Genomic DNA, 25,747 nt, shown 5'->3' on the forward strand with positions numbered 1-25,747 from the left:
TTATTCACAACTTCATATCAACAAATACAGGAAAATAACTTTTAATTACATTATTTCTGTACTTAATTGTAAGACGTCAGCATATTTGTTTATTGAAATCTAATCTGTCTTGATGACTGTGAACATTGACAGATATCCTGATTAGTTAACAGATTAGCTAGGCTGTTATTAGGGCTATATCCACATATCCACATTATATAGTTACTGGACATTTGCATTTATTTTTATATTTCAACCATAGCTCCATTAAGCCCATTTTAATACTTATACTCAGGAATATATTGAGTAAATATTGTTATTATGCTACACATCTCTGAACATGTGTAGAGGATTTAACCTGTGAAATACAGTAATTTAGGATTGTAAACCAATAAAATTAGGACAGTAAAAATTATACTTACAGCTGGACCTTGGGCACCACGAGCTCCTTTAGGACCATTAACACCAGTTGGGCCCTGGAATGACAAGGACATTGGACATGTTAAAAGTTAATATTAAGTATAGTTAATGGGTCATATACTGTACATCCCTATATTTTATTATGTTGTATTTTTGTAATCTATCAGCTACTGAAACTGTTTACAACTGCAAAACATATACTACTGTATACCAATAATAATTTAAATTACCATCTATTATTTATCTAATGTAACATTTTAATTTGCAGCAATAAATATATGCACATTGGTATTATAGTAAAGTGGCATCATACAGAGGTAAAATGCATGTTAGTGACTGCTAGGTGGACTTGGTATATTCTGATTGTGCCACCAAAGGTAAAATTGTTATTCTATGTTGGTTTTGTTGGATATAATGAACAAACCTGAGGGCCAGGAGCACCCGATGAACCTTGAGGACCAGGAGCACCAGCATCACCCTTCTGACCAGACTCACCCTGCTCACCCTTAATGCCAGGTTGACCATCACCACCCTGTAAAATAAACAAAGGGGCATCTCAGAACCGATACTAGGAAAACATACTGTAGAAAATGATTAAGTCACAATATATCTTCAAGTTTAATTGCTGAAAATTGATTGATGATATACAACATGGATATGTCAAGAAGGTGGTATGGTGGTTTTCTCGATACAGCCAACAAATTAATCTTCCCTGGTCATTGTAGTACATGAACCCACTAAAGGTACAGTGATTTTATTCCAGTTATTTGGATCTTTTTCTTGCTACTAGTTTCTACGCCTCAGAAGCAGTACTGAGCAATGAGGTTCTCAAGTTTAGAAAATGCCTATCCCTGTGTCTGGTTATAAATGACCACTCTCAGGAAAGAAGAACCTCCAGGAATTCTCTAGGGACAACCCCACTTATGACCATATTGCTATAGACCATTGTGGCAAATCTACATACTGTACATGTAATTATGTTTATAGTAAAATCTAGGAATGGAACTTCCGGTTATAGCATCTTAATAAAATTGATTCTTGACCAAGAATCCATAAATTCCAGATCGCGTTTTTCCCAGCCATAATCTATCACAATTGTATTGAAGTTCACTTACAATCACAATACTGTAGATCAAGTCATCATTTATGGTGACAAATTGGAATTGAAGATACTAGATAAACAACAGTTTTATTTACTTACAGGTGGACCAGCAAAACCAGCAGGACCAGGTGGGCCAGTCTCTCCGCGATCACCCTATAAAAGAGACAATTTCATGATTAGTCTATTTGTTCATAGGTTCAATAGAAACATTACAGTTTAAGTATTAGAAAAATCAATTCTGATATTTTTTATCTTTGTTGACTACCAATTCAACTTTAAAATAAGTTATTCGCATTGATGTAATTGACAATTGTTAAAGGCACAAAGTAAAGAAAAACAGTTTAGTGGCTTTGCTATTAAAATAAAAGCCAAGTTTTTCTCACTGAAACTGTGAATTATTTTTTCAGTGTTATTTAACTCCACTTTTAGCAATAACAAATCAGAAAATGTATGCATTAGTATTCATGCTAACAGATTTAATATGCTCTTATATTATTGTATAACTGACAATATCCTGCCTATACTCTGTCCATTTTGCTATTTCCTAGCGTAAAGTAACAAGCACTGTATATGTAGATATAGTTATATATATATAGTTAGAAGAGAGTCCCAGAGGTAGCACTCCAATTAGCTCGTATAAGTGTCCTGGTGCCCTCCGTAGGTGCTCCCCTGCAAGGAGCCCAACAATATGCACTGTATATGGCGGCCCTTGGTTAATGGAAATACTACAGAATCTCAGGAAATAACTGATGTTTCGATGGTTTATTCCATCATCATTAGGACATATCAAATAGTGGGGCAGATGTATTAAGCCTGGAGACGGATAAGGAAGTGATAAACCAGTGATAAGTGCAAGGTGATAAACGCACCAATCAGCAGCCAATCAGCTCCTGTTAATTTACATATTGGAGCTGATAGGCTGGTGCGTTTATCACCTTGCACGTATCACTGGTTTATCACTTCCTTATGCTTTCTCCAGGTTAATACATCTGCCCCAGTGTTTTTACATTTATTTGATATGTCCTGATGATGATGGAATAATCCATCCGCCACACACAGTCCACTTATATATATATAGTTATATTTATTTACTATATTTATTGTACATAACTAGTTTCTTCTAGTTCCCCAGTACATGTTAAAAGGGAATTACTTATAGTGTAAGTGCTAAAAATATCATTATACTGCTACACAGTTACATATACAAATATGCTTTGAAGCCTACTATTTGACAAAAGTAAAAGTACAACAATACCTTTGATAAATACCCTATGCAGAGATAACATATAATTAGCAAAATAAACTTACAGGAGCACCACGGGCGCCAACAATGCCAGATGGGCCAGGAGGACCAGATTCTCCCTAAAAGATAAAAGAGAACAATGTATTTTCACACACACACCGTATGTTATGCAATAATATCACAAAACAATAAACACACTTAAATGTAATTGAATATGAAGGAATTTTAACTTCCTTGTTTAAAACTATCAGTTATTTTTTACAATATTAAGTACATACAGTTAGTGTGTTTTATTTGTTTCAGGACATATTAAGCTTTCTTCTTATTCTTGTTAAATAGTAAAACTAACAATATTTATTTGTACTATGTTATTTTTAATATTTTATTATAATAAGAAATTATATTATATTATTATATAAATAATTTCAAATTGTGATTAATCTGTGAACTGAAAGTACAGATCACGCATTTCACCACAAATTTAAAACTAGCTCTGTACATGTTCTTGCTGGGATGTATTTTAAAAGCTACAAAATATAACTGCTTATAGACCTACTCGATATGGAGTTTCAGCCTTATGGCAAGACATTGCTTATTATAACGTATATTGTCTGTGTCTGTAAATTATATTTTTGCCCGTATTGGAAATAGAACTGCAAATAGTAAAACTATATGTAATCTCTTATCTTTTTATTAACCTTTCTTCCACTAGGATGTAGTTATGGTTTAAACATTTCCAGGGCAGTATATAATATAGTGTAAATCCAGTGTTTCATGCAACTTTTTTTCTTAGACATTATAAGGTATATATACAGCCTTATTATTCTTCTGATGTTCTCAAGGTCCTACAGGGATTGTGATAGGAAGTGAGAATTCTGAATTTTGTATTAGAAAAGTTTACTAATAAAAGATTGGAGACATGAGCAGATGAATATGACAGGGTCATGGCCCCTCCAAGACTAAACGTATAACATTTACACTACCATAAATGTTATTATATGGAAGAATGTTGCAGTGCTTTAATATTTCCATGGTAGCATCCAACTGATATGTTGTTGTTACTAAGACAATAATTTTTATCATTAGCAATTATTAACTGTTGTAAAATTGCTTAAAACTTTATTATATGACTATCATATAGCAATGAAATCATTATGCATTACTATTCTCATTTGAAACACATTTTTAGATGAAATGACACCTACTTTCTCTCCATTAGGACCACTTGGACCATGTGGACCAATAGGACCAGTCAAACCCTACAAAAAAAAGTAGATATTAAATTAACACATTCACATGTACACCACACTTCCTATAATTAATAACCGGACATGGTCATAATACAATTCTTTAACAACCTATACAGACTCCGGACACTACGCCTATCCAATATGATCATAATACAATTCGATTATAACCTATGCAGACTCCGGACACTACACCTACCCAACATGATCATAATACAATGCTATAACAACCTATGCAAATTTTGGACACTACACCTACTCAATATGATCATAATATAATTCTATATCTATGCAGAATGTGGACACTACTATACTGACATGGGACATTACATCTACCACATAATTAAAAAACCAGTCAACGGCAAAATCCCCAGGGACAAAAAATCAAAAGCTCAATCAGGAGTTTCTCAATAAGGAGTTCCTGTAACATACATTATTCCTTAATGCGAAAGACCTATCCAAAATGGAGGTATGTCACAAGCCGTCCGTACAAACAGCAGGTTTTGTCATATACTCATATTGTAATAGTTTGTCATATACTCATATTGTACTTACTCTTGCACCATCTTTTCCAGGAGCACCTTCTGGTCCTTTCTCACCAGAGTCACCCTATTTGCAATGAAAAAGTAAACAATTACAAAATAAAATATTAGTATGCTCATTTGTTATTTCTCAGCAGTAGCATAAAAAAATCTACATTATGTTCAAAAGGAGCACATAAAGAGAAATTCATTATTCACTAGTATTCAATTAAAAAGTACAAAAATAATGCCTAGAATTATATGGTTTTATATGTTTTAGGGATAGTAAGAAAAATATAATGAAAATGCCAACTACTGTACTTATTACTTGGTTTAAAATTTATTTCTTGCCTAGCAAAAATTCTAAGATCTACATGTATATGTATGTGGATTGACCTACCCTTTCTAACCTCTGAGACTAAAATGGCACCTACCTTCCTCATCTCATAGACTATAGCCACATATGGTACGGAATGCTTAGCCACACCACACATGTGACAGCCAGAGCATACAAACACATACATGGATCCTATCATTAGTTCATTGGGTCACATGTCTTTAAATATTTTTTTTTATCAAGATTATTAGTTGGAATATACTGTATGTATCTTGACTATCATGAAAATTGGACATTACAAAATAATGTTTTATCACTACAGTTTTTTATTAGTGTTATGGCCAAACATGGAGAATAAAATATAAAATAGAATTAGTTTACTTACTCTGTCACCTTTAGCTCCAGGGATACCTGAAGTTCCTCTCTCACCAGGCATGCCTTGAAGACCAGGAGGACCTTGGGCACCATTAGGACCAGATGGGCCACCAGCACCCTACAGATAACAGTAATCATAGTAATCACCCAATTAATCCACTGATCTCATATAGCAGATGCACAGAAACAGAGCCTAAACTGTTCTTACCTTAGGGCCATCAGTACCTGGAGTACCAGGAATACCACGTGGACCTTGGAGACCTTGAGGACCTGATGAGCCACGTTCACCTGGGAAACCACGTTCACCCTGCAAGGCAGAGATAGCATTGGTCATTTAGTTGATAAGATAATGTGGAATATGTACCTCTTTTTAATGTTAATTATGAAATGAATTACTAATAAAATTAAATGTTTTAAAATATGTGTTTATGTATATGTGTATATTCAAACAATGTGATTGTTGAAACATACCAGCCTCATGGTATAGTGTTAGGAACATAAAATAATGGGCAATGTTTAATATCATTACTTACTCTTGGTCCAACAAGACCTGCAGCACCAGCTTCTCCTGGAACACCCTGGAATAGTGATAGAAAAGGACAATGTAACTTTTTTATTCAAGAACTAAAACATAATGGCAAAATATACTGAACAATGATGTTTGAGATTGAGTACTCTGAAGTTGTCAAAGGCTATTTTGCCTGTAATAGCTTATCTATCTAATAGTTTCCAGATAGGAAGCATTTTTTTTTCTCTCACCCTTTCTGCTGAGAATCTTCCATTGTTATACTGTATTACAATATTTTAATTCAAACTTTTGGGACCACTTCATATATACCTTTGAGTGAGTATTGTCTTCTTGATACAAGAAGAGGTGAAGGTGGTATACAAAAATCAGTGTCCAGCACATGTCACCTGGTTAGCAAGTCCAGTATTGCTAACATGCACATGTGATAACAGCAGATAAAACAGAGTCATATATCACGGAAGAAGAGAAGCTAGAGACATTCTACACTCTTGGGCATTAGACCCATTTGTTGTGATGCCAGATGCAGCAGGTTAAACACGATGGGCAATTTGCCTCTATTCAACCTCAAATACTATGTTACTATGTAGCAATATCTGAGGTCACACTTGCAAAGTAAATTGTTTTCAGTGTGGGATTGAAAACTGGAATCATTTTATTTATTTTTATTTGAAAAGACTAGAAGGGATCAAATGTACTTGATTTTGAATATGCTGTGACTGTAATCAAATAAAGACATGCTCAATTGTGCTAGACCTATAGCTCTTTGTCTACTGTGAGCTACAGTGGAATAAAAGATTGAATAGATCTTTGTATGCTTTCTAGATTTTAAATTTAAATGATGTAAAGTGCTTTTGGATAATCATTATTTCTAAATTATTACTGCAACAGATAGGAAAAAGAATAAAGATGACAACAAAGTGATTACTTTCTAGTGTTATCAGTCATTAGCAGATATCAAACGTCTAAAAAGGACATGCCCAAAGCAACCAATCATATTCCAGATATCATTTTATAAAATGTACTAGGCAAATCATAACTAGTATCTAATTGGTTACTATGGGCAACTTCTCCACTTTAGAAGAACTGATGCATCTCCCCCAAGATCAAGTTGATGCAAGGATACATCTCTCTCTCTTCCCTCTCTTCCTTTTAGTCTTCCTCTTTTTTCCTTACCATTCCCTTGCAACTTATTGGTCCTAAAGATCATATTTTCTACCTCTGACTGCAAGTAGGCAATGCCAGTGGTACTGTGGTGTCCAAAAACCTGCACCACCATACTTTATTGTCCATAGGGTATTAATATTGCAAATGGCATCCATAGAAGGAGGAGTTATTGAAATCTGAGACAATGTGACAAATCCAATTTGTTGTTGTATTTTCTAATCCATGTTTTCAAGCTTATTTGAGCTCTTCAGATCATTGAAATGTATATATTTCTTTAGCTCATAGTAATACTGCAACAAAAACTTTATACTATATTATGTCAATTGGTATCATGTAAATAGTTCAAAAGTTTAGTACAGCTCCTTAAACTAATGGAAATAAAAAGTTAGTTTTAGATATATGCATTTGCTCACCATGTCTCCTGGTTTGCCACCCTCGCCGGGAGGACCTGGGGGGCCGGGAAGTCCCTAGTAAATTAAAAAAATAATTCATTACTCGAAGCATAAGTCAGTCCCTGTCAAAACATTTCAACTTAATTTTATGCTACAGATATATAATACAGTGATCTATACCTATAACACTGACATACCTGGAAGCCAGATGGACCAGGAGGTCCTTGTTCACCTCTCTCACCAGCAGGACCCTACAAGAAAGACATCATTATTTATATCATTAGCATTTAGCATAAGGTTAAGGCTTGGTCTAAACCAATGAGTTGTTGATGTTTATTTCAACCCAATATCTAGTCACCAGACACATATGTTACACAGTGTCTATCTATGGAATTAGAAAGATTGCGATCTTAGAGCATCAAACTTATAAAAACCAATTCTAACTGAAAAACTGCTTGGAGAACTTGTCTATAGGTAATCTCAGGTCTTACATGTCTATTCATCTTATCTGAGGATAATGATCAATTATAAATGACTCCTCTTAATTGTGTACTGTAGTTCTTATTCTATCGAATTTAAATTTTAAAAAAATATACAGTTTGTGGAGGACACAGGATCTCTTTCACTGGCCATGGGCAAAAGACCTTAGCAAACTGATGTAGATAAATCTCAGCAAAGCTTAATAATAATAATGTCAATGAAATAGTGTAAGATTCATATCTGAGCTAGTAATGGTAGAAAGGAGCTAATAATGTAGTTATGTTTCATATTTACAATGCATGAATCAACCTTGTACTCCAGCAGCTCATTATCAAAGCAAATCTATATACTTTTTATTATGTTGATTTCCCTGTTGTCACAATATGGGAACTTTTATTAGTTAGGAAGATAGTTTGATACATTTTGCTTAATAAATGTTAATTTACTCCTATATTGCCACAGGTGTTGCAGTTGTTGTAGCCAGGGTCAGACTGGCCCACAGGGGATCAGGGGAAACCCCCAGGGGGGCCCAACTGCATGTGGGCCCAGCTCCTCCTCTAGGGATTAGGTTCCAGAATATATCCAAGTGCATTTATTTATAAATTATTAATTTGTTAAATTATACTGCACAGGACTATGTGTATTCTCTACAGTGCATGCCTGTTGTTAATCTGGTACATTATCATGCATGCATTAGCATTATTTACTATATATATATATATATATATTTATCAAGGGGCCCACCGCTACTCTCTCTAATAGTTAGCCAAACCTCTGTGGTGGTTGGCCACACCCCCACTGGAACCTGGCCACACCCTTAAGCATGGGCCCCTACCACTGCATTTCCCCGGTGGGACCTTCATGCTCCAGTCTGACACTGATTGTGGTACATTGAAAAATGTTGTTCTCAAAATGCTCTCCACAGACATGATTGTCAAGCACAGGTTGTAAAATGGTGAAGTTCGCCATACCATGAAAGTAAATCAAAACTATTCTAATAACATAAAGCAATTCTTAATGATGCAGCATTTAGCACAATGTTAATAAACCCCATATGTAGTGTATTTTCTTTTACATATTTTATATTTAATCCACATTGATGGCTTTGTTGTCTACTGCTTTAGTTGAAAAGTTGGGAATAACATTTTCTTATCTTTTAGCAATGAAAAACATGTTTCTTTTAAAATCAACAGAGTGAATAATACTTACAGCGGGGCCATTGGGACCTTGGGAACCAGTTTCCCCATCTTTTCCAGGCAGACCCTAGGAGACAGATTTTTGTTCGTGTTACTACCACACAAGCTCCTTTAATAACCACTGATGTGAATGCAATAGCAGAGCTTTAACATTTCTAGATAATTGTATTATTGTTACAATCTTTTCATAAAATAATATATACAAATCCTAGCTAAGTTTCTCCCATTTCATAACCGGAATCTTGTAGTATGATGTTATTATTTATCCAGTTTATATTCTCCGATAGTGAGACAGAAGGTTACTATCTATGTTAACTAATCCACTGAATTACAAATAAACAAAGTATTGTATGCATGGGTTTCATTGAATGATCTAAAATTAAGATAGCCATACATAAATGTCAAGGCAAAAGTACTTACTCTCAGACCAGGAGCACCAACCAATCCTTTCTCACCAGGCTTGCCAGCTTCACCCTAAGAGAAACCAATACAAGGATATAAAATTAGCAGTACATGTTATGTGCATTGTGTTTAATGTACAACCAATAACTGAGAAAACATTGAATAAAGTCAACCTGATAAATAATGTACAATTCTGGGGCCAGGCCAATTTGTACTGATATACAAAGTATAATTTGGTGATGTATGTGACATTGATCTGAGAAGAGAAGATATGGTATTGTTGGAGAAACATAATTGTATTGTTGTGGAAGATACATAATTATCTGTAAGATATGTGACATTTATTTAATGACATTATATTGAAGACATAACTCTGACCATTGCATGTGGTAGTATGAGGGAAATGTATAAATTCTTGGATATTTCTCCATTTATTACACATCAATCAGGAAGCAATACTACTGGATAATTAAGTAGTGGGTGATAGATACCATATATTTTCTACTATGTAGCAGTGAATTGCTAAGCACTATAAATATTGTTCACACCAAATACATGTTACAAACGCTCTCTAACTTGCATTGTCTGGTGATACTGACAATAGATGAGTATACATGGGGGCTGTAAAATTGCCAGATATTAAAGTTCCTTACATTGGCACCCTTAGGTCCTGGGAAACCCATGACTCCAGGTTGACCACGAGCACCCTGAGGTCCAGGAGGTCCGGGACGACCATCTTCACCAGCAGCACCCTAGAAGAGATAAAACCAAGTCATTATTGTTTTCTAATGTAACTGTAATAGGATCAATGTGTTCATTTTGTTACTTTTCCCATCTGCTTATTGGAATTAACACTCTTGATACTAATATATACTGTATATTTGACCTTCTATATAGAACATAAATATTATACAAACATGATCATCATATATTTATAATAAATGTAATAATAATAAAAAAATTGAATTTAAAAATAAAACTTACAGTTGGACCAACTTTTCCTTGAGGACCAGCATCTCCAGGGCGACCAGTGAGACCCTAAAGGAAATAGGACATTAATTAGGGAACAGGAAATCCTCATTAAGGAATTGGCATGTTTACAAAGAAAGACTAACCTAGATTTCAGTTCAAATATCGTTAATATTTCATAGCTTATTGGAATCATTTTTAAAAAAGGATGTACATAGACTTTCTTTAAATCTCCTGATTTAGAACTTGTTAAGAAAGACTAATGTATAAACAATTTCTATACATTATCTAGAGCCAGGGGCTGACTGGCAACTTTCAGCCTGGGGGGCAGACTCAAGCAAGTGGACCAGCTTTTCACAGGGAATCTGCAGTCAGATGGCCCTGGAACACTTAAATTGCACTGACCCAAGGGGCAGATGGCAAACTGCCCCCCCTGTCCAGCCAGCCCCTTCCTACAGCCTAGGTAACAGCACATTTAATAAGGGAATATTACACTTTTATTTCATCTATTTTCACATTACTTGTGCACAGATAAAATATTTATATATCAGACAAGTTTTCCTGTCCTGTAGAAGTCTATAAGTCACCCTGCTCTGAAGCCTTGGGTATGAGAGAACGTTCCATAAATTTGGACTCAGACCAACATAATTTCAGGAGTAGTGAATTGCCATATTCAGTCTGCAATTTAGTATTGGTTTTAAATGCTGTTTATTTTATATGTATCTGTTTGTGCTGGGGAAGTAGGGGAATTTATCCACACATGTCTATTAGCATATAAATGATCGTCACTTTCCTTAGAGAGAAAAAAAAACTTTTCTATATGCATATGATAAAAGTTGTGACTTTACAGAGAAAAACATGAAAACATTATATCTGAGCTTACTCGAAAGTATGGATTTTCCAGGTGCTCATCTAGTTTTGCAAATGGCATATTTTCATAATTTAAACCAGTTAAAACAGTCCATTCAATATTTATGTGTTAGGGCATGGGGGTTTCCTAACACATTTAATCTCCCTCTAAGTGTAAATTTGCCTGTAAAAACTAACCCCCATGATGCAGTCTTCCTGCTAGACGAAATGCATCAGACTGGACAGCTACAGTTTAGCTGAGATTATCCCATGGACAGATAAGCACTTATTTTTATGTTTCTTGTATATGTGCTACTATTATCTGTGTTAAATTAATATTGAACTTTTTTGTAAACAACCAACAACTTCTGGTAGTGATATCTGTTTGGGAAATTAATATCCCTAAAGGGTGGTTATGGAATTTTGAAGGTTTTTTTTAATAGTTATTAATACAGTGCAATTCCATATACTAGTGCACATTGGGTTTTAGTTATTTTTAGCCTCTTATGCAGAATTCTATGGTTGGTCATGAGAACGAAAAAACGTAAAAAAAGAGAAGCAGAAAAAGTTTTTTCTGTTATTTCACATTACTATGCACTTGCACCTTACACTCCCCTCATTAGGAGTGTGGTATGATATATGACCTGATTGCACTATTAGGTGTTCATCTTTCCTCTATTATTGCTGTAAAATGAACATTTACATTTTGTTCTGCTACATATCTCAGGACAACAGGTGGATTGTTTTTTTTTGGGGGGTTTTGTTTCCCCCCCCACACACTTTTTATTGAAGTATAGAAGTGGACTCTAAATATATTTTAATTTTTCCATTCTAATTAATATGTTACTGTAACAAGCAATTATCCATCCTGAGAATTAGTGGGCCTGATTCAGAGATGCAAACAATGCTGATATTTTTAGAGTTGAGCAATTATCTGTGTATGCATCTCGATTACACTGCGCACACACCAAGGAACCTTGGCGACACCATTTGCAGTGAGGATTTCTTTGCAAGGTGAATGACAGTCAGGGGGCAAAAATGCTGGCGTGTTACAACAGTTTTCAGGGTGTCCCAGCCCATATCAGCGTGTAGCCTGGATCAGAGAAGGCTGTGGGTGTCTCAGTACATTTCCAGGAAGATGCAGCATTAGCATATTTTCGCGCATTACCTGTGTATGGGATCGCAGCTGTGAATGCATTAGGGTACATCTCTGAATCAGGCCCTGTGTTTATACCCCACCATTATAGTGCAATGAATAAGGTAGCATGGTCTATCTGATATCACTTACTCTAGCACCAGGGAGACCAGGTTCACCAGGGCGGCCGGGATCACCATTAGCACCCTTGGGACCACCAAGACCAGGAACACCACGATCACCAGGAGCTCCCTAAAATAAAAAAATCTGTATTTAATTGTTCTTAAAAAAAGCATCAACTTATATTAAAAATATAATCATCAATAATGACATCGGTGATGTTAAGATAAAATTAAATAAACAGTAGAAGATATATTGTTTAATTGTACCATCAGATTACATGTTACTGCCATTATACAATAACTGTACAGTATCTACATTCATATAGTTTCCTCTTGGAAGACAAGGTAGAACATCTGCACTCACCTTTGGTCCGGCAAGACCATCTTGACCAGGGAAACCACGGTTACCAGGAGCACCCTAATGACAGAAAAAATATTGCAATGGTCACTACTTCCAGTAACAAGCTACAGTATATACTAAAGATGAGTGAATTGTGTGAAATATGCCGGCACATGTCATAAGATAAAAACTGCATGCATACATGTGTAACATGATACCTGTAAGTTGGTTAGAAGTACAAATAACTATTTATTAGAAGGTATAGCAAAGATGGGTGGTGTCAATATGCAGGATGTAGGTGGAAATTACAGCACAATTATTATTAATTATTATTATTATTATTAATAATAATAATAATAATAATAATAATAATAATATCATCATCTTTTATTATTACAGTATACCATGTTTACAACCAGGGACATAAACAGAGACAAAATAAGATAAGGTACTAAATGATAGGTGAAGTGGTAAAAGGGCCCTGCTGGCAAACTTACAGTGTGTAGGACAGCAGACATCACAGTGGATACTAAATGCTATGACTTGAGGCTGATGTTAGACAGGCAATTACTTTAGGCAGTGTGTTCTCACATTCAAGTATGTATGATCTTATTAGATCATATTGTTTATGTACAAGAGTTACCGATGTCTGACTGAAAACCATATGTTATTTTATTACTGTGCTGGTATGGTGCAGGAGTAGGACAAAGCTTGGTGGGATGGATACACAGAGGATACAACATGAAGACTCTTCTGAGAGTCTCAAATATATGCTGTGGGTCACAATCATTTGTATTGATGCCCACTGACCAAAAGTCTAGAACACTGGCGTAAGTTTAAAATAAGGACAATGGAAGGAGGGGATTTGGAAGGACTTAAACTATATACTCTAGGTATTTATTAAGACTTTTAAAAATGGTGATTGGTTTGGAAACTTAGAAATAATGTGTTCAAATTAATAGGGGGAATGTATACACTCCCTTCACTGCAAAATATAGATTATGAAGCAGATAAGTAGACCATTGGTGTTTGCCAGAAGGGCTGGTGTGCATGAGATTATTAGTGGGTCTGGCCACCCAAATGAGTTACACAGCTTGTGCCTGCCTCCATGAATTGCTTATAATTAAATGTTGTCATCTTGATTCGCAGTCACATGCACTGAAAGCACTGGTGGATCCAGAGAGCCACAATTATGAGCCAGGGCTGTTTTTTAGTGCCGGTTGGCCTAGCTGAGGTGTTCTCAAGCACATATTTCCAAGCAACACACAAAGTGTGTCTATTCGTTAAAAGCTACTGTTATATAACATTATTTGCAAAGTATTCAATGTATTCAAGTACCAATGTTTTCTCTATCACTTTTTTTTATTTTAACAATAAGATTAACACCCATTGCAACAGTTGTTTTTATTTATTTTATAAGTTCTTGCACTAATAATTCTGTAATATTGAGGAGAAGGCGTGGATGAGTGTGTGTACTGGGCTTGTAACCAACAAGCCACTTTTTGTGTAGAAGCATTGAATGTAGTGAATATATGTAAAATAATTTGAGGGTTCTAGACTTACTCTTTCACCAGGAGGACCAAGTGGACCAGCAGCGCCAGGCTCACCACGGGTACCTCTTTTACCTTCTTCACCAGCTGGGCCAGGAGCTCCCTGAGGACCTGAAGGTCCCTAGAAAAACAACATATAGAACGCTATGAGTAATATGCTTGCTGGTCAGTCACAGCCGTAACCATGCTACTTAAGGTTACTGATGGTCTTTTGTTTTCATTGATGAGATTAATGAACAGTGATTCATTACTGTATTAGAAGAGTAGCTGAACAGGAATTATTGTTTGCAAGTAGCATTGTAGGCTTCCTTAAAGCACTGAAACCTATTAAACAATTCTTTAGTAGCATTGGAATATTGGAAGTCTAGGAGTTTGAAATACCAATGCAAATGCCTACTTCATCTAATATACAAGTGACTCATTTTGTTCACCAAGTCTTGTTGCAGATTAAAAACAGCAGACACCAATATTACTCTTCATTATATTCCGTCAAGGTATGGAAATGTGCCCATATGTGGGCATTGTACTTAAATTGTACTAGAACCAAACATACATTTTAATGTTAACTTATCTTCATAATTTAACTGGAAGATTATGTTGAAAATCTTCAATTAACTTAAAGAAGTAGGTTTTAGATAATATTAAATCAATAATTTTCTAGAACAATGTGAAGGCAAACACATTTGAATATATATTATTTTTTGTAACAGAATAAAGATATAGATTGTATTATATATTTCTAACCAAGTTGTGTTATATTTTATTGTGTGATTATACCATTATACCATTATACCATAGACAGATAAAATTGTAATGTTTTGAAATGCATTATAAAGGTATTAAAATAATTCATACTTACAATTTCACCCTTGGGACCTTGTTCACCCTTGAAACCTGCAATACCTGGGTCACCCTAAAACAAACAGAAAATACATTTGTTAATATAAGTCTCAGATCTATTAGTCTCCTCTAGAAAAAATCATATTGCCTATCATATAAGTGTTGTAACATACAAATGACTGCAGTAGATTGCAACTCTGCAAAGGTGAATTGCACAAAATACAATGGATATAGCAGTTGCCAAGTCACACATGGCAGATGCATTATACATTTGCAGAACAAGGGCATAGTAGTCATACAAGTCCTCCTTGCTTCATCTCTCCACCTATTTAAAGCTTACTCTATAAATACTACATACAATACACTAATGGCTACTAATGTTAAGGGCCCTCATTCCGAGTTGTTCGCTCGTTCTTTTTCATCGCATCGCAGCGATTTACCACAAACTGCGCATGCGCAATGTTCGCACTGCGACTGCACCAAGTAAATTTGCTAAGAAGTTTGGTATTTTACTCACGGCATTACAAGGTTTTTTCTTCGTTCTGGTGATCGGAGTGTGATTGACAGGAAGTGGGTGTTTCTGGGCGGAAACTGGCCGTTTTATGGGAGTGTGTGAAAAAACGCTGCCGTTTTTGGGGAAAAAGTGGGAGTGGCTGGAGAAACGGGGGAGTGTCTGGGCGAACGCTGGGTGTGTTTGTGATGTCAAACCAGGAACAAAACTGACTGAACTGATCACAGTGGCAGAGTGAGTGTCGAGCTACTCAGAAACTGCTTAGAAATTTCTATTCGCAATTTTGAGAATCTTTCATTCGCAATTTTGCTAAGATAAGATTCACTCCCAGTAGGCGGCGGCTTAGCGTGTGCAATGCTGCTAAAAGCAGCTTGCGAGCGAACAACTCGGAATGAGGGCCAATGTCCATTATTCTGATAGTCCTACTGCATGTAAAGTAATGTAGACTGGTGATAAGTGACTTACCGTCTGACCTTTGGGACCAAGAGGACCAGTGGCACCCTGTGGACCAGGTGGGCCACGTGGGCCGGGGAAACCAGGAGCGCCAGCAATACCAGGAGCACCCTACAGGAAGACACACACACAAAGAATAATGTGTTATTGTCATTGTTAATTAGCTGCTTTACACAACACCCAACAAATATACATGCAAAATCATATGTACAGTAGATGTAGCAATAATTATCAATCTATATGCCTAAAGAGCAATAAAAATCTAAAAAATAAATAAAAAAATAAATAAAAATTGTTTCAGGATCATCCGTAGAAAATACCATAAACACTGCTAAAAATCTGCCTAAAGAGTATTATTAATATTTTCTCAATATATCTTGGGTATGTGCTACTTACACTTGAACCTTTAGCTCCAGGAATACCATCAGTACCAGGATTACCCTAAGGAGGAAGAAAACAATAAATAAATATCAAATATTTTATAGCATTTGAAAGGAAACCAAAGAACAAAATTAGATGTAAGGTAAGTAGATATTCCGAAAATAACTGGGAGGGGGTGTAGTAAAATCATACGTATAAACTGTATTTAGGAAAAGACAAAATCTCATTGGCTGCTACAGGCAACACTCCCTTTCCACCCTAAAAGAACAGTCTATATGAATATCCCCTGATGTATATACCTGTTTTGTCATGGATTGATATTGATTTGTTGTGCAAATTAATAAAGGGATTAGGATGTATTAACAGTGGCAATGGTTTTCCACATCTTTGCATGCATGGGCCTATATCAGTGAATCTTTGTCATTAGCTCTTTGACAATGTGATCTTTCCACAATCCAGCCCACTGATGTTTGCTTGTCCAGTATCAGAAGATGTATTATGCATTACAGGTGTTTCAGGGGGGTGAGATACACAGACATATCGCAGGTACACACCCGCCAACACGCCCACGATATATCGGCCATAAAATTGAACAGCTGATATACCGGCTAGTGTGTACCCAGCATAAGCATTCTTCCAATTGACCCACCCCCACGATGAAAAATCTGCACTTGTCCCTTTTTATACTGAGAATATATGTTTACTTAATATTAATATTGAGGACACTGCAAACCTATAGCAAACTGAAGACAGCCTCAATGTTTCTATTTGCAATTTCAATATCTTAAAAAGAATTAGTAGCGATCTTAAAGGAAACTTACAGAAGCGCCAGAAGGTCCAGGTGACCCAGGTGTTCCAGATTCTCCCCGAGACCCCTGAGCACCCTCAGGACCACGAGCACCAGTGGGACCAGCTTCACCCTGATGAAGAGAGATTAGAGAAAGGTCATTATCACTGTACTTTTATTATTATTATTATTATTGTAAATTAACTTTTAAACTAGTTGATCAAATGTTAGTGACTGTATTTCTTCCCAACACAATAATAGTATAATCAATATGAGAAGCAGAAAGCTAATATAAAAATTGACTGCAAATGACAACATTAGAGTAACACCTAGCAGAGGATAATGACTATGTTTTGTGATTGGTCTTTGCCATCATTCTTAAATGTATTGAAATCATTACATGGTACATGTTAAAATAATATGTGATTAAATACTGATATGCTTGATGGTAATTTTGTGATTTTATATAGCACAAAAATAATTATTATATATGATTTATTGTATAAATAAAAAAGAATAAGCACAATTATTAATTATATATACAGTATCACAATTGTTAATTCTATATCTGCCATTATTTTATCACAAACTGGGATGTTTTTGAAGCAGTTAAATTAACAATTGTGATTCACACGTCTATACAACTTGCAGATAATTGTACCTAGTATAATCCTGTTCTAGAAATTATATGATGAATTAATTTAACATAGCTCACAAATATAAAATGTTATGCTAATTTAAATAATAATTATTTTTTAAACTCATAGCTGCTGAAATTCCTCTTACACTGTTCAGTGAAATTGGATAACAACCAAAATATTGAAAATACCAATCAAATTATTAATACGATAAATACTAGAGGTTGGTTTGAGGGGGTTTTTATGAGAAGAGCACTTACATACATTATGTTCATTGGTAAAAGAATGTCATGTTTTTTTATAGGAATGGGTGTACTCTATTTCCTAACTACTGCCATCTAGTGGCTAATTTGGTATTGTTTTTTTACTTTAAAATGGAAAAAAATAGCTCTAAGATAGGATAGGTTATTCTCATTTTTGTTTTCTATTTGAAGTTTAAAAGTACCTAAAAAGTTTCAATGCCCACTTTTTAACCCCTCTTTTCAATGTATTGCTTAAAATTAAATGTATGATCATTTTAAAATACCACTTTGTAGAAGTCATTCTGTTTATACTATATTTATCATCAAAATCTGTACTATGAATATATGTTATAAAGGGTTTGAAAATAACATGTACTACAGTGTATCTGGCATATTGTAACTTCTACATGCTACATGTCTCACCTAAATTATGTATTCACCAGTTTCAAAATCATAACACATTAAAATATTGTATTCAGTCTGAATTTGCAAGTAAGTAACATACGCAGTATATTTTTGTAACCATTATATTCTCTTCTATATACTTCTACACTTTATACTTCCTTATATACTTCTAGGCAATGTAGAATAATATTCGATCTATGTAGTTTTATAAAGTATTTGCAATAACTGTGTCAAGCAGTTGGGAAATACCTTGCTTATGATAACAATCAGTGCTAAATTTGTAGATGAAAGAGAAGCTTAACTTAAGTTATATAACACAGAAGAGGTTCTCAATACGTAAGTTATGACATACAGTATGAAGTAAGATCTTATCTTTAATCATTCAGCATAAAGAAAGGCCAGATATTATTATTCGTATTGTTTGGATGACATGCTTATGTGTTTCCTTTTATGTCCCCTGAAACTTCTGATGTTCTTTATGTATGGCCACTGTTTCATTAATGTACTGATGCATTCATCCCTGTCTTATTCTCACAAAGATCCTTGTTTTTTTCAAATTCCTGAGTGGACCCCTGTACTGTCTGGTTACCATGACGACTGCTGCAGCTAGACGCCTGGGAATAAGGACTAAAGACCAAGTATAATTGAGCTTCCTCAGAAACCTTAAAGGGATTTGTAGACTTCATGCTTTTACTCTGTCCTTAATTTGAAAGTTTTTGCCCCCTGCTGCTCACAGATCTGCACTAATCCATTCAGGCCCTCATTGATCCAGACAGGTGTAAGGAAGCCGTGGAAGAAGTGTTTCAGTCATTTATGTGTTATGCATTTTTCATCTCCTGCTGCACAATTTCATGCAGCAAAAATATAAACTGGTCCTTGTTAATATCAGTCATTTACAAAAGGTACAAAATGTAATTTTACATAAATGAATGTTCTATGTGACCCTAATTAATATTATTTTTCCTGTAGTCATTTTATACAAATAAATATTATATAGACTTCAATAAAAGGATAGAAGTGACTAGGTGGGGGCTTTGTACTAAGACTTGGAAAGTGGAGAGAGATAAAGTACCAGCCAACCAGCTCCTAACTGTCATTTTTCAAACACATCCTGTGACATGGCAGTTAGGAGCTGATTGGCTGGTACTTTATCTCCGTCCACTTTATCTCTGTCCAAGACGTAGTACATAGAACCCTAGTGGTGAAAACCTGTATTGCAACTCACAGGGAGACTTGGACTGTGCTCTTATGTTAACATTATGTGATATTTTCCCACTGATATTTATTTAGATTTCAATATATCAGTTATTTATGGTAACAATTTTGGGGCAAAATAATCGATCCATAAATATTAGAAAATAAAATGTTCAACATTGTTAATTTTGGTGATTTCTCTCTAGTTTCAGCTTCAATGCATAACACTGATAATAACGAATATTTATTATGCAGGTTTCTATATGATAATTGCAATAATTTCTGTTACTTTCTTTGGCATATGTGTTACATGTATTATTATTATTATTATTATTATTATTATTATTATTATGTATTTGTGGTCCTCTAGTTACCTTGTCTAGCCATTAACTGTATAACACCTTGTTACTTATGTAGAAATATTAGGCTGACTTTAGTCATGTGGTTGACAGATTGCTGTAACATAATACATACCTTAGAGCCAGGGGAACCAGGGAAACCAGGAGCACCAGCTGGGCCAACAGGTCCCTGTAGACAAAAGGAAATAGTCATTTAAAGACATTCACATATCTTGGTTTATAAAGCAGTTTAGCCCTGAGTGTTTTGACAGCTGTATAGGAAATTAGGCTGCTGCTATTGCATTCTGTCCAAACATATAATTATGTTGTATATTCCATTTCTCCAAATAAATACACAGCATACCTATTTGCTTTCAATTAGCCACTAGTTTATTGGATAGAGAACATTATGAAGCAGACATAACTATTTATTTACTTTATAGATCAAAGAATGTAAAAGACAGATCAGGAAGAAGAAATGTTCAATGCTTCAGCTCTTACTAAATTCATTTGGAGTTTATATAGTACTGTACCTACAGTATTTCCTTAGTATTGCTATAGTAATACAGTATGAAATGTATATAGAATAAAGCCATGTATTATATTACTTACTGGAGGACCAGCTGGACCTGGAAGACCATCATTACCACGAGCCCCCTGAAAAAAAAAGAGCACAATATAATGGTGAGAACAGAAATAGGAAATATATAATGTCGATTATATTAGTTACACTTAAAAAAACAGTTCTTAAACAAAAATTGCAAGTAAAAAAAAATAACTGTGGTGAGAACTAAGTGATAAAATAGGTTTGATCTGTGATAGGTAGGTCACATAAAAGAATGTTGGTCTATAAATGAAGACTATGTGTATGAAATCATATACACTAAAGTAAACAAAAGGAATATAGCAAAATATTAATACAATACACCCTACATCTGCAAATCATAATTCAAATGCTAACAGCTAAATTCCTTAAATGATGTGGTTTATACAGCTTCTATATTACCAAAAATCAGATTTATCCTGTAAGCCAGTAAATCATGTATTATCAGATAACATGTAGTGTTAACATACATATTTGAATATATGGTCTGCAGGTAAACAAAGTGCCTCTATAGTGACACCTGGTGGGGGATATGTTACACTGCACACAAGTAGTAATGCCAGTGATGTCATTAGTTCCTAATTAAGAATTGCCTGCGTTCTCTGGAGTACTGCAAACATGCCAAGTGACTAATTTAATAAGAGGGGCATTTCTGTAATCTTTAACTAAGTTCATGTTAATCCAGCTGTTTAATTGATATATATGAAACTTTGCACTCCAATTGATTTAGTGAGCTCAGTTTTATCTGGTAGGAAAAAAAAAACTAATATGTAAACTGACCAATGGAACAAGAAAATGCTACTCTAATGAAATGGAGGAGATTGGCTGAATGCACTAGAACACAGGTTCTCAAACTCGGTCCTCAGGACCCCACACAGTGCATGTTTTGCAGGTCTCCTCACAGAATTGCAAGTGAAATAATTAGCTCCACCTGCGGACCATCTGCGGACCTTTTAAAATGTGTCAGTGAGTAATTAATACACCTGTGCACCTGCTAGGTTACCTGCAAAACATGCACTGTGTGGGGGGTCCTGAGGACCGAGTTTGAGAACCCCTGCACTAGAAAATGTTGAAAACTTTACATATTGTAATCTCTATAGGGTAGAAATTGGTTGGTTAATTAGCTCCCAACAAAATTAACCCTAGTGTGTCAGTGTGTCTATGTGCAGACTAGATGGTGGTTTGTATCTGCCATCAAATTCTATCTATAGTGCCACTTAGTGGTTAAAATGTTGCATTGCGTGTGTGTATTTGTCACCTGTATACTATACATGAAGGCATTAATGAGTTATAGAAAATATCTCTGTAGAGCCACTCAGTGGATGAAATGTAACATTGCAGATATTTAACACCTGCATTTTCAGAGAGGTATTCAGTAGACTGTAAAGAATGCGGAGGTCACATAGATCATTGCAGAACTGCTTTGGACATACAGTAGCTGATAGAAACCTAAGTTTAAAGCTAGAGAGACAGCTTTTCAGTTACATTGTGTCTATATTTACCAATGTTTTCCACAACATGAAACACTGGAATATTTTCAGATTACATCACATATCACATATATGTTGCCCTTATGTCCATGTTTTAGTGCTGTTTTGTACATATTTAGCTGTGACTTTAGATGTTTTTTTGGATGTAATGTAAATGTAAGAGCGCTTAGATTAACCGAATTAATACTGAGTTTTAATAGAGCTATTTTGCAAAGACATATTTCATTTCAAATATATTTTAATTTCTTATTGCTTAATCATTAGCTCTACATTTAGAGTTCTAAGTATACAGAATTTATATTTTATGTTATGCTAGATATTAGTTATTTTTTTTTAGACAATTCTGCATATTAGAGAATAAGTCTATGGGGGACATGTACCAAGCTTCTGTCATTTCATAGATTGTGCTAGATAAATGACAGAAGCTAATTTGTTACTTTGCACAGCTTCTATACTTTGTCTCTCTCCAAGGCTTAATACATCTCCCCCCATATGTGTAAAAAAAAATGCTTCATACTGAAATATATCCTTCAAAAGGATCACACCTATAATAAAACTGGTTTATATAAAATAGTATAAAATAGTAATAACATTCATAGTTAGAAACATTTTAGGGGTATAAAATAAATATATTTATAATAAAGCATTTATCATTAGATAGGTATAATTTTACTCCTGCCATGACACATGAATGTTTAAAAATGCATTTTTGCATTATGAGATACTTCTTTAGTTGAACTTAATTACTGTGTGGCTTAAGGGCCCTACACACTAATAGATTTTACTAAACGATATGAACGTTCTCGTTCATTAATGAATGAGAACTCATTCATATCGTTTAGTGTGTAGGCACCAACGATGAACGATGCGCGGCCCCGCGCTCGTTCATCGTTGGTGCCCAGTCGCCTATGCATGCAGGCCAATATGGACGAGATTGTCCATATTAGCATGCACTGCTATGGAGCCGGGTAACGGGAGAAGTGAAGAAACTTCATTCCCCCCAGCTGCAGGGTCACCCATCGGCCGTATCCGTCGTCGGGCAGCTCGTGGCATATCGCCGAATGTGTATGGGGCATTGCTTTAGGACCCATTCAGACTAAGCAAAATCCCGGGTTGATGCACATTCACGTGCAATAACCCAGGAAATTTTTGCTAGTCTGAAAGGGGAATAAGCAACTTCTGGATAATTCTTTGATTAAACAGAACCAACTGTTCTAACACTCCTGTACATCATGTTACAAACATTTTTTTCCAGTTTAATTTCAGTCTAAAATAAAAATAAATGCATTAACATAATCTTGAGGGTTTTTTTTCTAGATTAGTACTTAAATTGCAGGATGTGAGAAAAATTTACCTAGAACAAATGTGATATGTCAGTCATCTAAACTGCGCTGAACTCTTCTGACATCTTTCTCTACCTATTTCTACTCTGCATGTATAGAGGCTGAGCTCTACTTATACTATTAAGTATAGTATAGAGGCTGGGCTTTACTTATACTAATAAGTAGAGTATATATAGTCTAATCAGTGAGCACTGCTTATACTAATAAGTAGCATGTAGAGGGAGTATAGGGGCTGAGCTCTACTAATCCTAATAAGTAGTGTACACAGAGAGGCTGAGTAACGAGGCTGAGCTATACTTATCCTAATAAGTAGCATATAGATAGAGGCTGAGTTTTACTAATCTTAAGTAGCGTATAGAGTCTGTGCATAAAGTCTGAGCTCTACTTATCCTAATAAGTAGGGTGTAGAGGCTGAGTATAGGAGCTGAGCTCTACTTCTCCTAATAAGCAGAGTATAGAGACTGAGCTCTAATTCTCCTAATAAGCAGAGTATAGAGGCTGAGTGTAGAGGTTGGGCTTTACTTATACTAATAAGAGGAGTATAGAGTCCAAACTCTGCTTATACTAAGAAGTAGTGTATAGAAGCTGAGCTCTACTTCTCCTATTAAGTAGAGTATAGAGGCTGAGTGTAGAGCCCGAGCTTTACTTATACTAATAAGATGAGTATAGAGTCTGAGCTCTGCTTATACTTATAAGTAGTCTATAGAGTCTGAGCTTTGGTTGTACTAATAAGTAGTGTATAGAAGCTGAGTATAGAGGCTGAGCTATACTTATCTTTGTAATAAGTAGCGACAGAGACTGTGTATTGAGTCTGAGCTCTACTTCTCTTAATGAGCAGAGTGTAGAGGCTGAGCTGTACTTCTCCTAATAAGCAGAGTATAGAGGCTGAGCTCTACTTTTCCTAATAGACAGATTATAGAGGCTGAGCTCTACTGCTCCTAATAAGCAGAGTATAGAGGCTGAGCTTTACTTATCCTACTAAGCAGAGTATAGAGGCTAAGCTTTACTTCTCCTAATAAGCAGAGTATAGAGGCTGAGCTCTTCTTCTCCTAATAAGCAGAGTATAGAGGCTGAGCTCTACTTCTCCTAATAAGCAGAGTATAGAGGCTGAGCTCTACTTCTCCTACTAAATAGAGTATAGAGGCTGAACTCTACTTCTCCTAATAAGCAGAGTATTGAGGCTAAGCTCTACTTCTCCTAATAAATAGAGTATAGAGGCTGAGCTCAACATCTCCTAATAAGCAGTGTATAGAGGCTGAGCTCTATTAATCCTAAAGCTCTTGTTTGCTTCTATTACATCCACACTTTTTTGGCAAATGACCTCACTTTAGATACATTGCTCGTATCTGCACACTTCCAACAACCCTTCACAAGTTTTTTTGCACTTGAAGCATGATACCATAAGATTTTAGCAAATGTTTAGTGGCCAATCACATAACGTATGTGTCCTACACACATCGCGATGTGCCGCCGAGGTGCCACCCAGCGGCGGGAGAGGGAGTGATGGGGGGAGTGAAGTTTCTTCACTCCCCCGTCACCCAGCCCCATAGCCTTGCATGCTAATATGGACGAGATTGTCCATATTGGCATGCATGTATAAATGACCTGGCACCAACGATGAATGAGCGCGGGGCCGTGCATCATTCTTCATTGGTGCCTACACACTGAACGATATGAACGAGTTCTCATTCATTAATGTACGAGAAGGTTCATATCGTTCAGTTAGATCTTTAAGTGTGTAGGGCCCATTAGACCAATCATAACAACCACTCTACGACATGTGGTTCCGCACTAAACATTTACAATTGATTGGAATTCATTGGTCAGGATGAATTTTCCTGCATTTGGTCGTCAACAGACCCTTAAGTAGTAGGTTGTCGTTGTACAGCTATTTTCTATTGCAATCTTATTATATTAGATCACAGCAATCCAATTAGACCAGTGTAACTTGTCCCTCCTTATAGGCCCTACACACTGGGCGATATAACTGAACGATATGAACGTTCTTGTTTATTAATGAATGAGAACGCGTTCATATCATTCAGTGTGTAGACACCAACAATGAACAATCCGCGGCCCCGCGCTCGTTCATCGTTGGTGCCCCATTGCTTATGCATGCAGGCCAATATGGACAATCTCGTCCATATTAGCATGCACTGCTATGGAGCC

General features: G+C 35.6%; 1 protein-coding gene across 2 annotated transcripts in view; it reads right to left on the bottom strand.

Moving 5' to 3' along the window:
* COL2A1 (collagen type II alpha 1 chain) overlaps positions 1–25,747 on the bottom strand; it is a 59,289-nt gene that overhangs the window by 13,590 nt on the left and 19,952 nt on the right. For both annotated transcript variants that reach the window (XM_063952234.1, XM_063952235.1), the window contains 24 exons: positions 20,754–20,798; positions 20,278–20,331; positions 17,359–17,457; positions 16,553–16,597; positions 16,169–16,267; positions 15,212–15,265; positions 14,366–14,473; positions 12,827–12,880; positions 12,494–12,592; positions 10,372–10,425; positions 10,041–10,139; positions 9,406–9,459; positions 8,999–9,052; positions 7,507–7,560; positions 7,331–7,384; positions 5,758–5,802; positions 5,433–5,531; positions 5,235–5,342; positions 4,547–4,600; positions 3,950–4,003; positions 2,810–2,863; positions 1,601–1,654; positions 824–931; positions 402–455 (listed from right to left, as the gene is read on the bottom strand). In XM_063952234.1, the coding sequence (XP_063808304.1) occupies positions 402–455; positions 824–931; positions 1,601–1,654; positions 2,810–2,863; positions 3,950–4,003; positions 4,547–4,600; positions 5,235–5,342; positions 5,433–5,531; positions 5,758–5,802; positions 7,331–7,384; positions 7,507–7,560; positions 8,999–9,052; positions 9,406–9,459; positions 10,041–10,139; positions 10,372–10,425; positions 12,494–12,592; positions 12,827–12,880; positions 14,366–14,473; positions 15,212–15,265; positions 16,169–16,267; positions 16,553–16,597; positions 17,359–17,457; positions 20,278–20,331; positions 20,754–20,798 (1,656 nt within the window). The remainder of the gene's footprint in view (positions 1–401; positions 456–823; positions 932–1,600; positions 1,655–2,809; positions 2,864–3,949; positions 4,004–4,546; positions 4,601–5,234; positions 5,343–5,432; positions 5,532–5,757; positions 5,803–7,330; positions 7,385–7,506; positions 7,561–8,998; positions 9,053–9,405; positions 9,460–10,040; positions 10,140–10,371; positions 10,426–12,493; positions 12,593–12,826; positions 12,881–14,365; positions 14,474–15,211; positions 15,266–16,168; positions 16,268–16,552; positions 16,598–17,358; positions 17,458–20,277; positions 20,332–20,753; positions 20,799–25,747) is intronic.

The sequence above is a fragment of the Pseudophryne corroboree genome, chromosome 2 (genome assembly GCF_028390025.1).
Source record: "Pseudophryne corroboree isolate aPseCor3 chromosome 2, aPseCor3.hap2, whole genome shotgun sequence".
NCBI classification, from domain to species: domain Eukaryota; kingdom Metazoa; phylum Chordata; class Amphibia; order Anura; family Myobatrachidae; genus Pseudophryne; species Pseudophryne corroboree.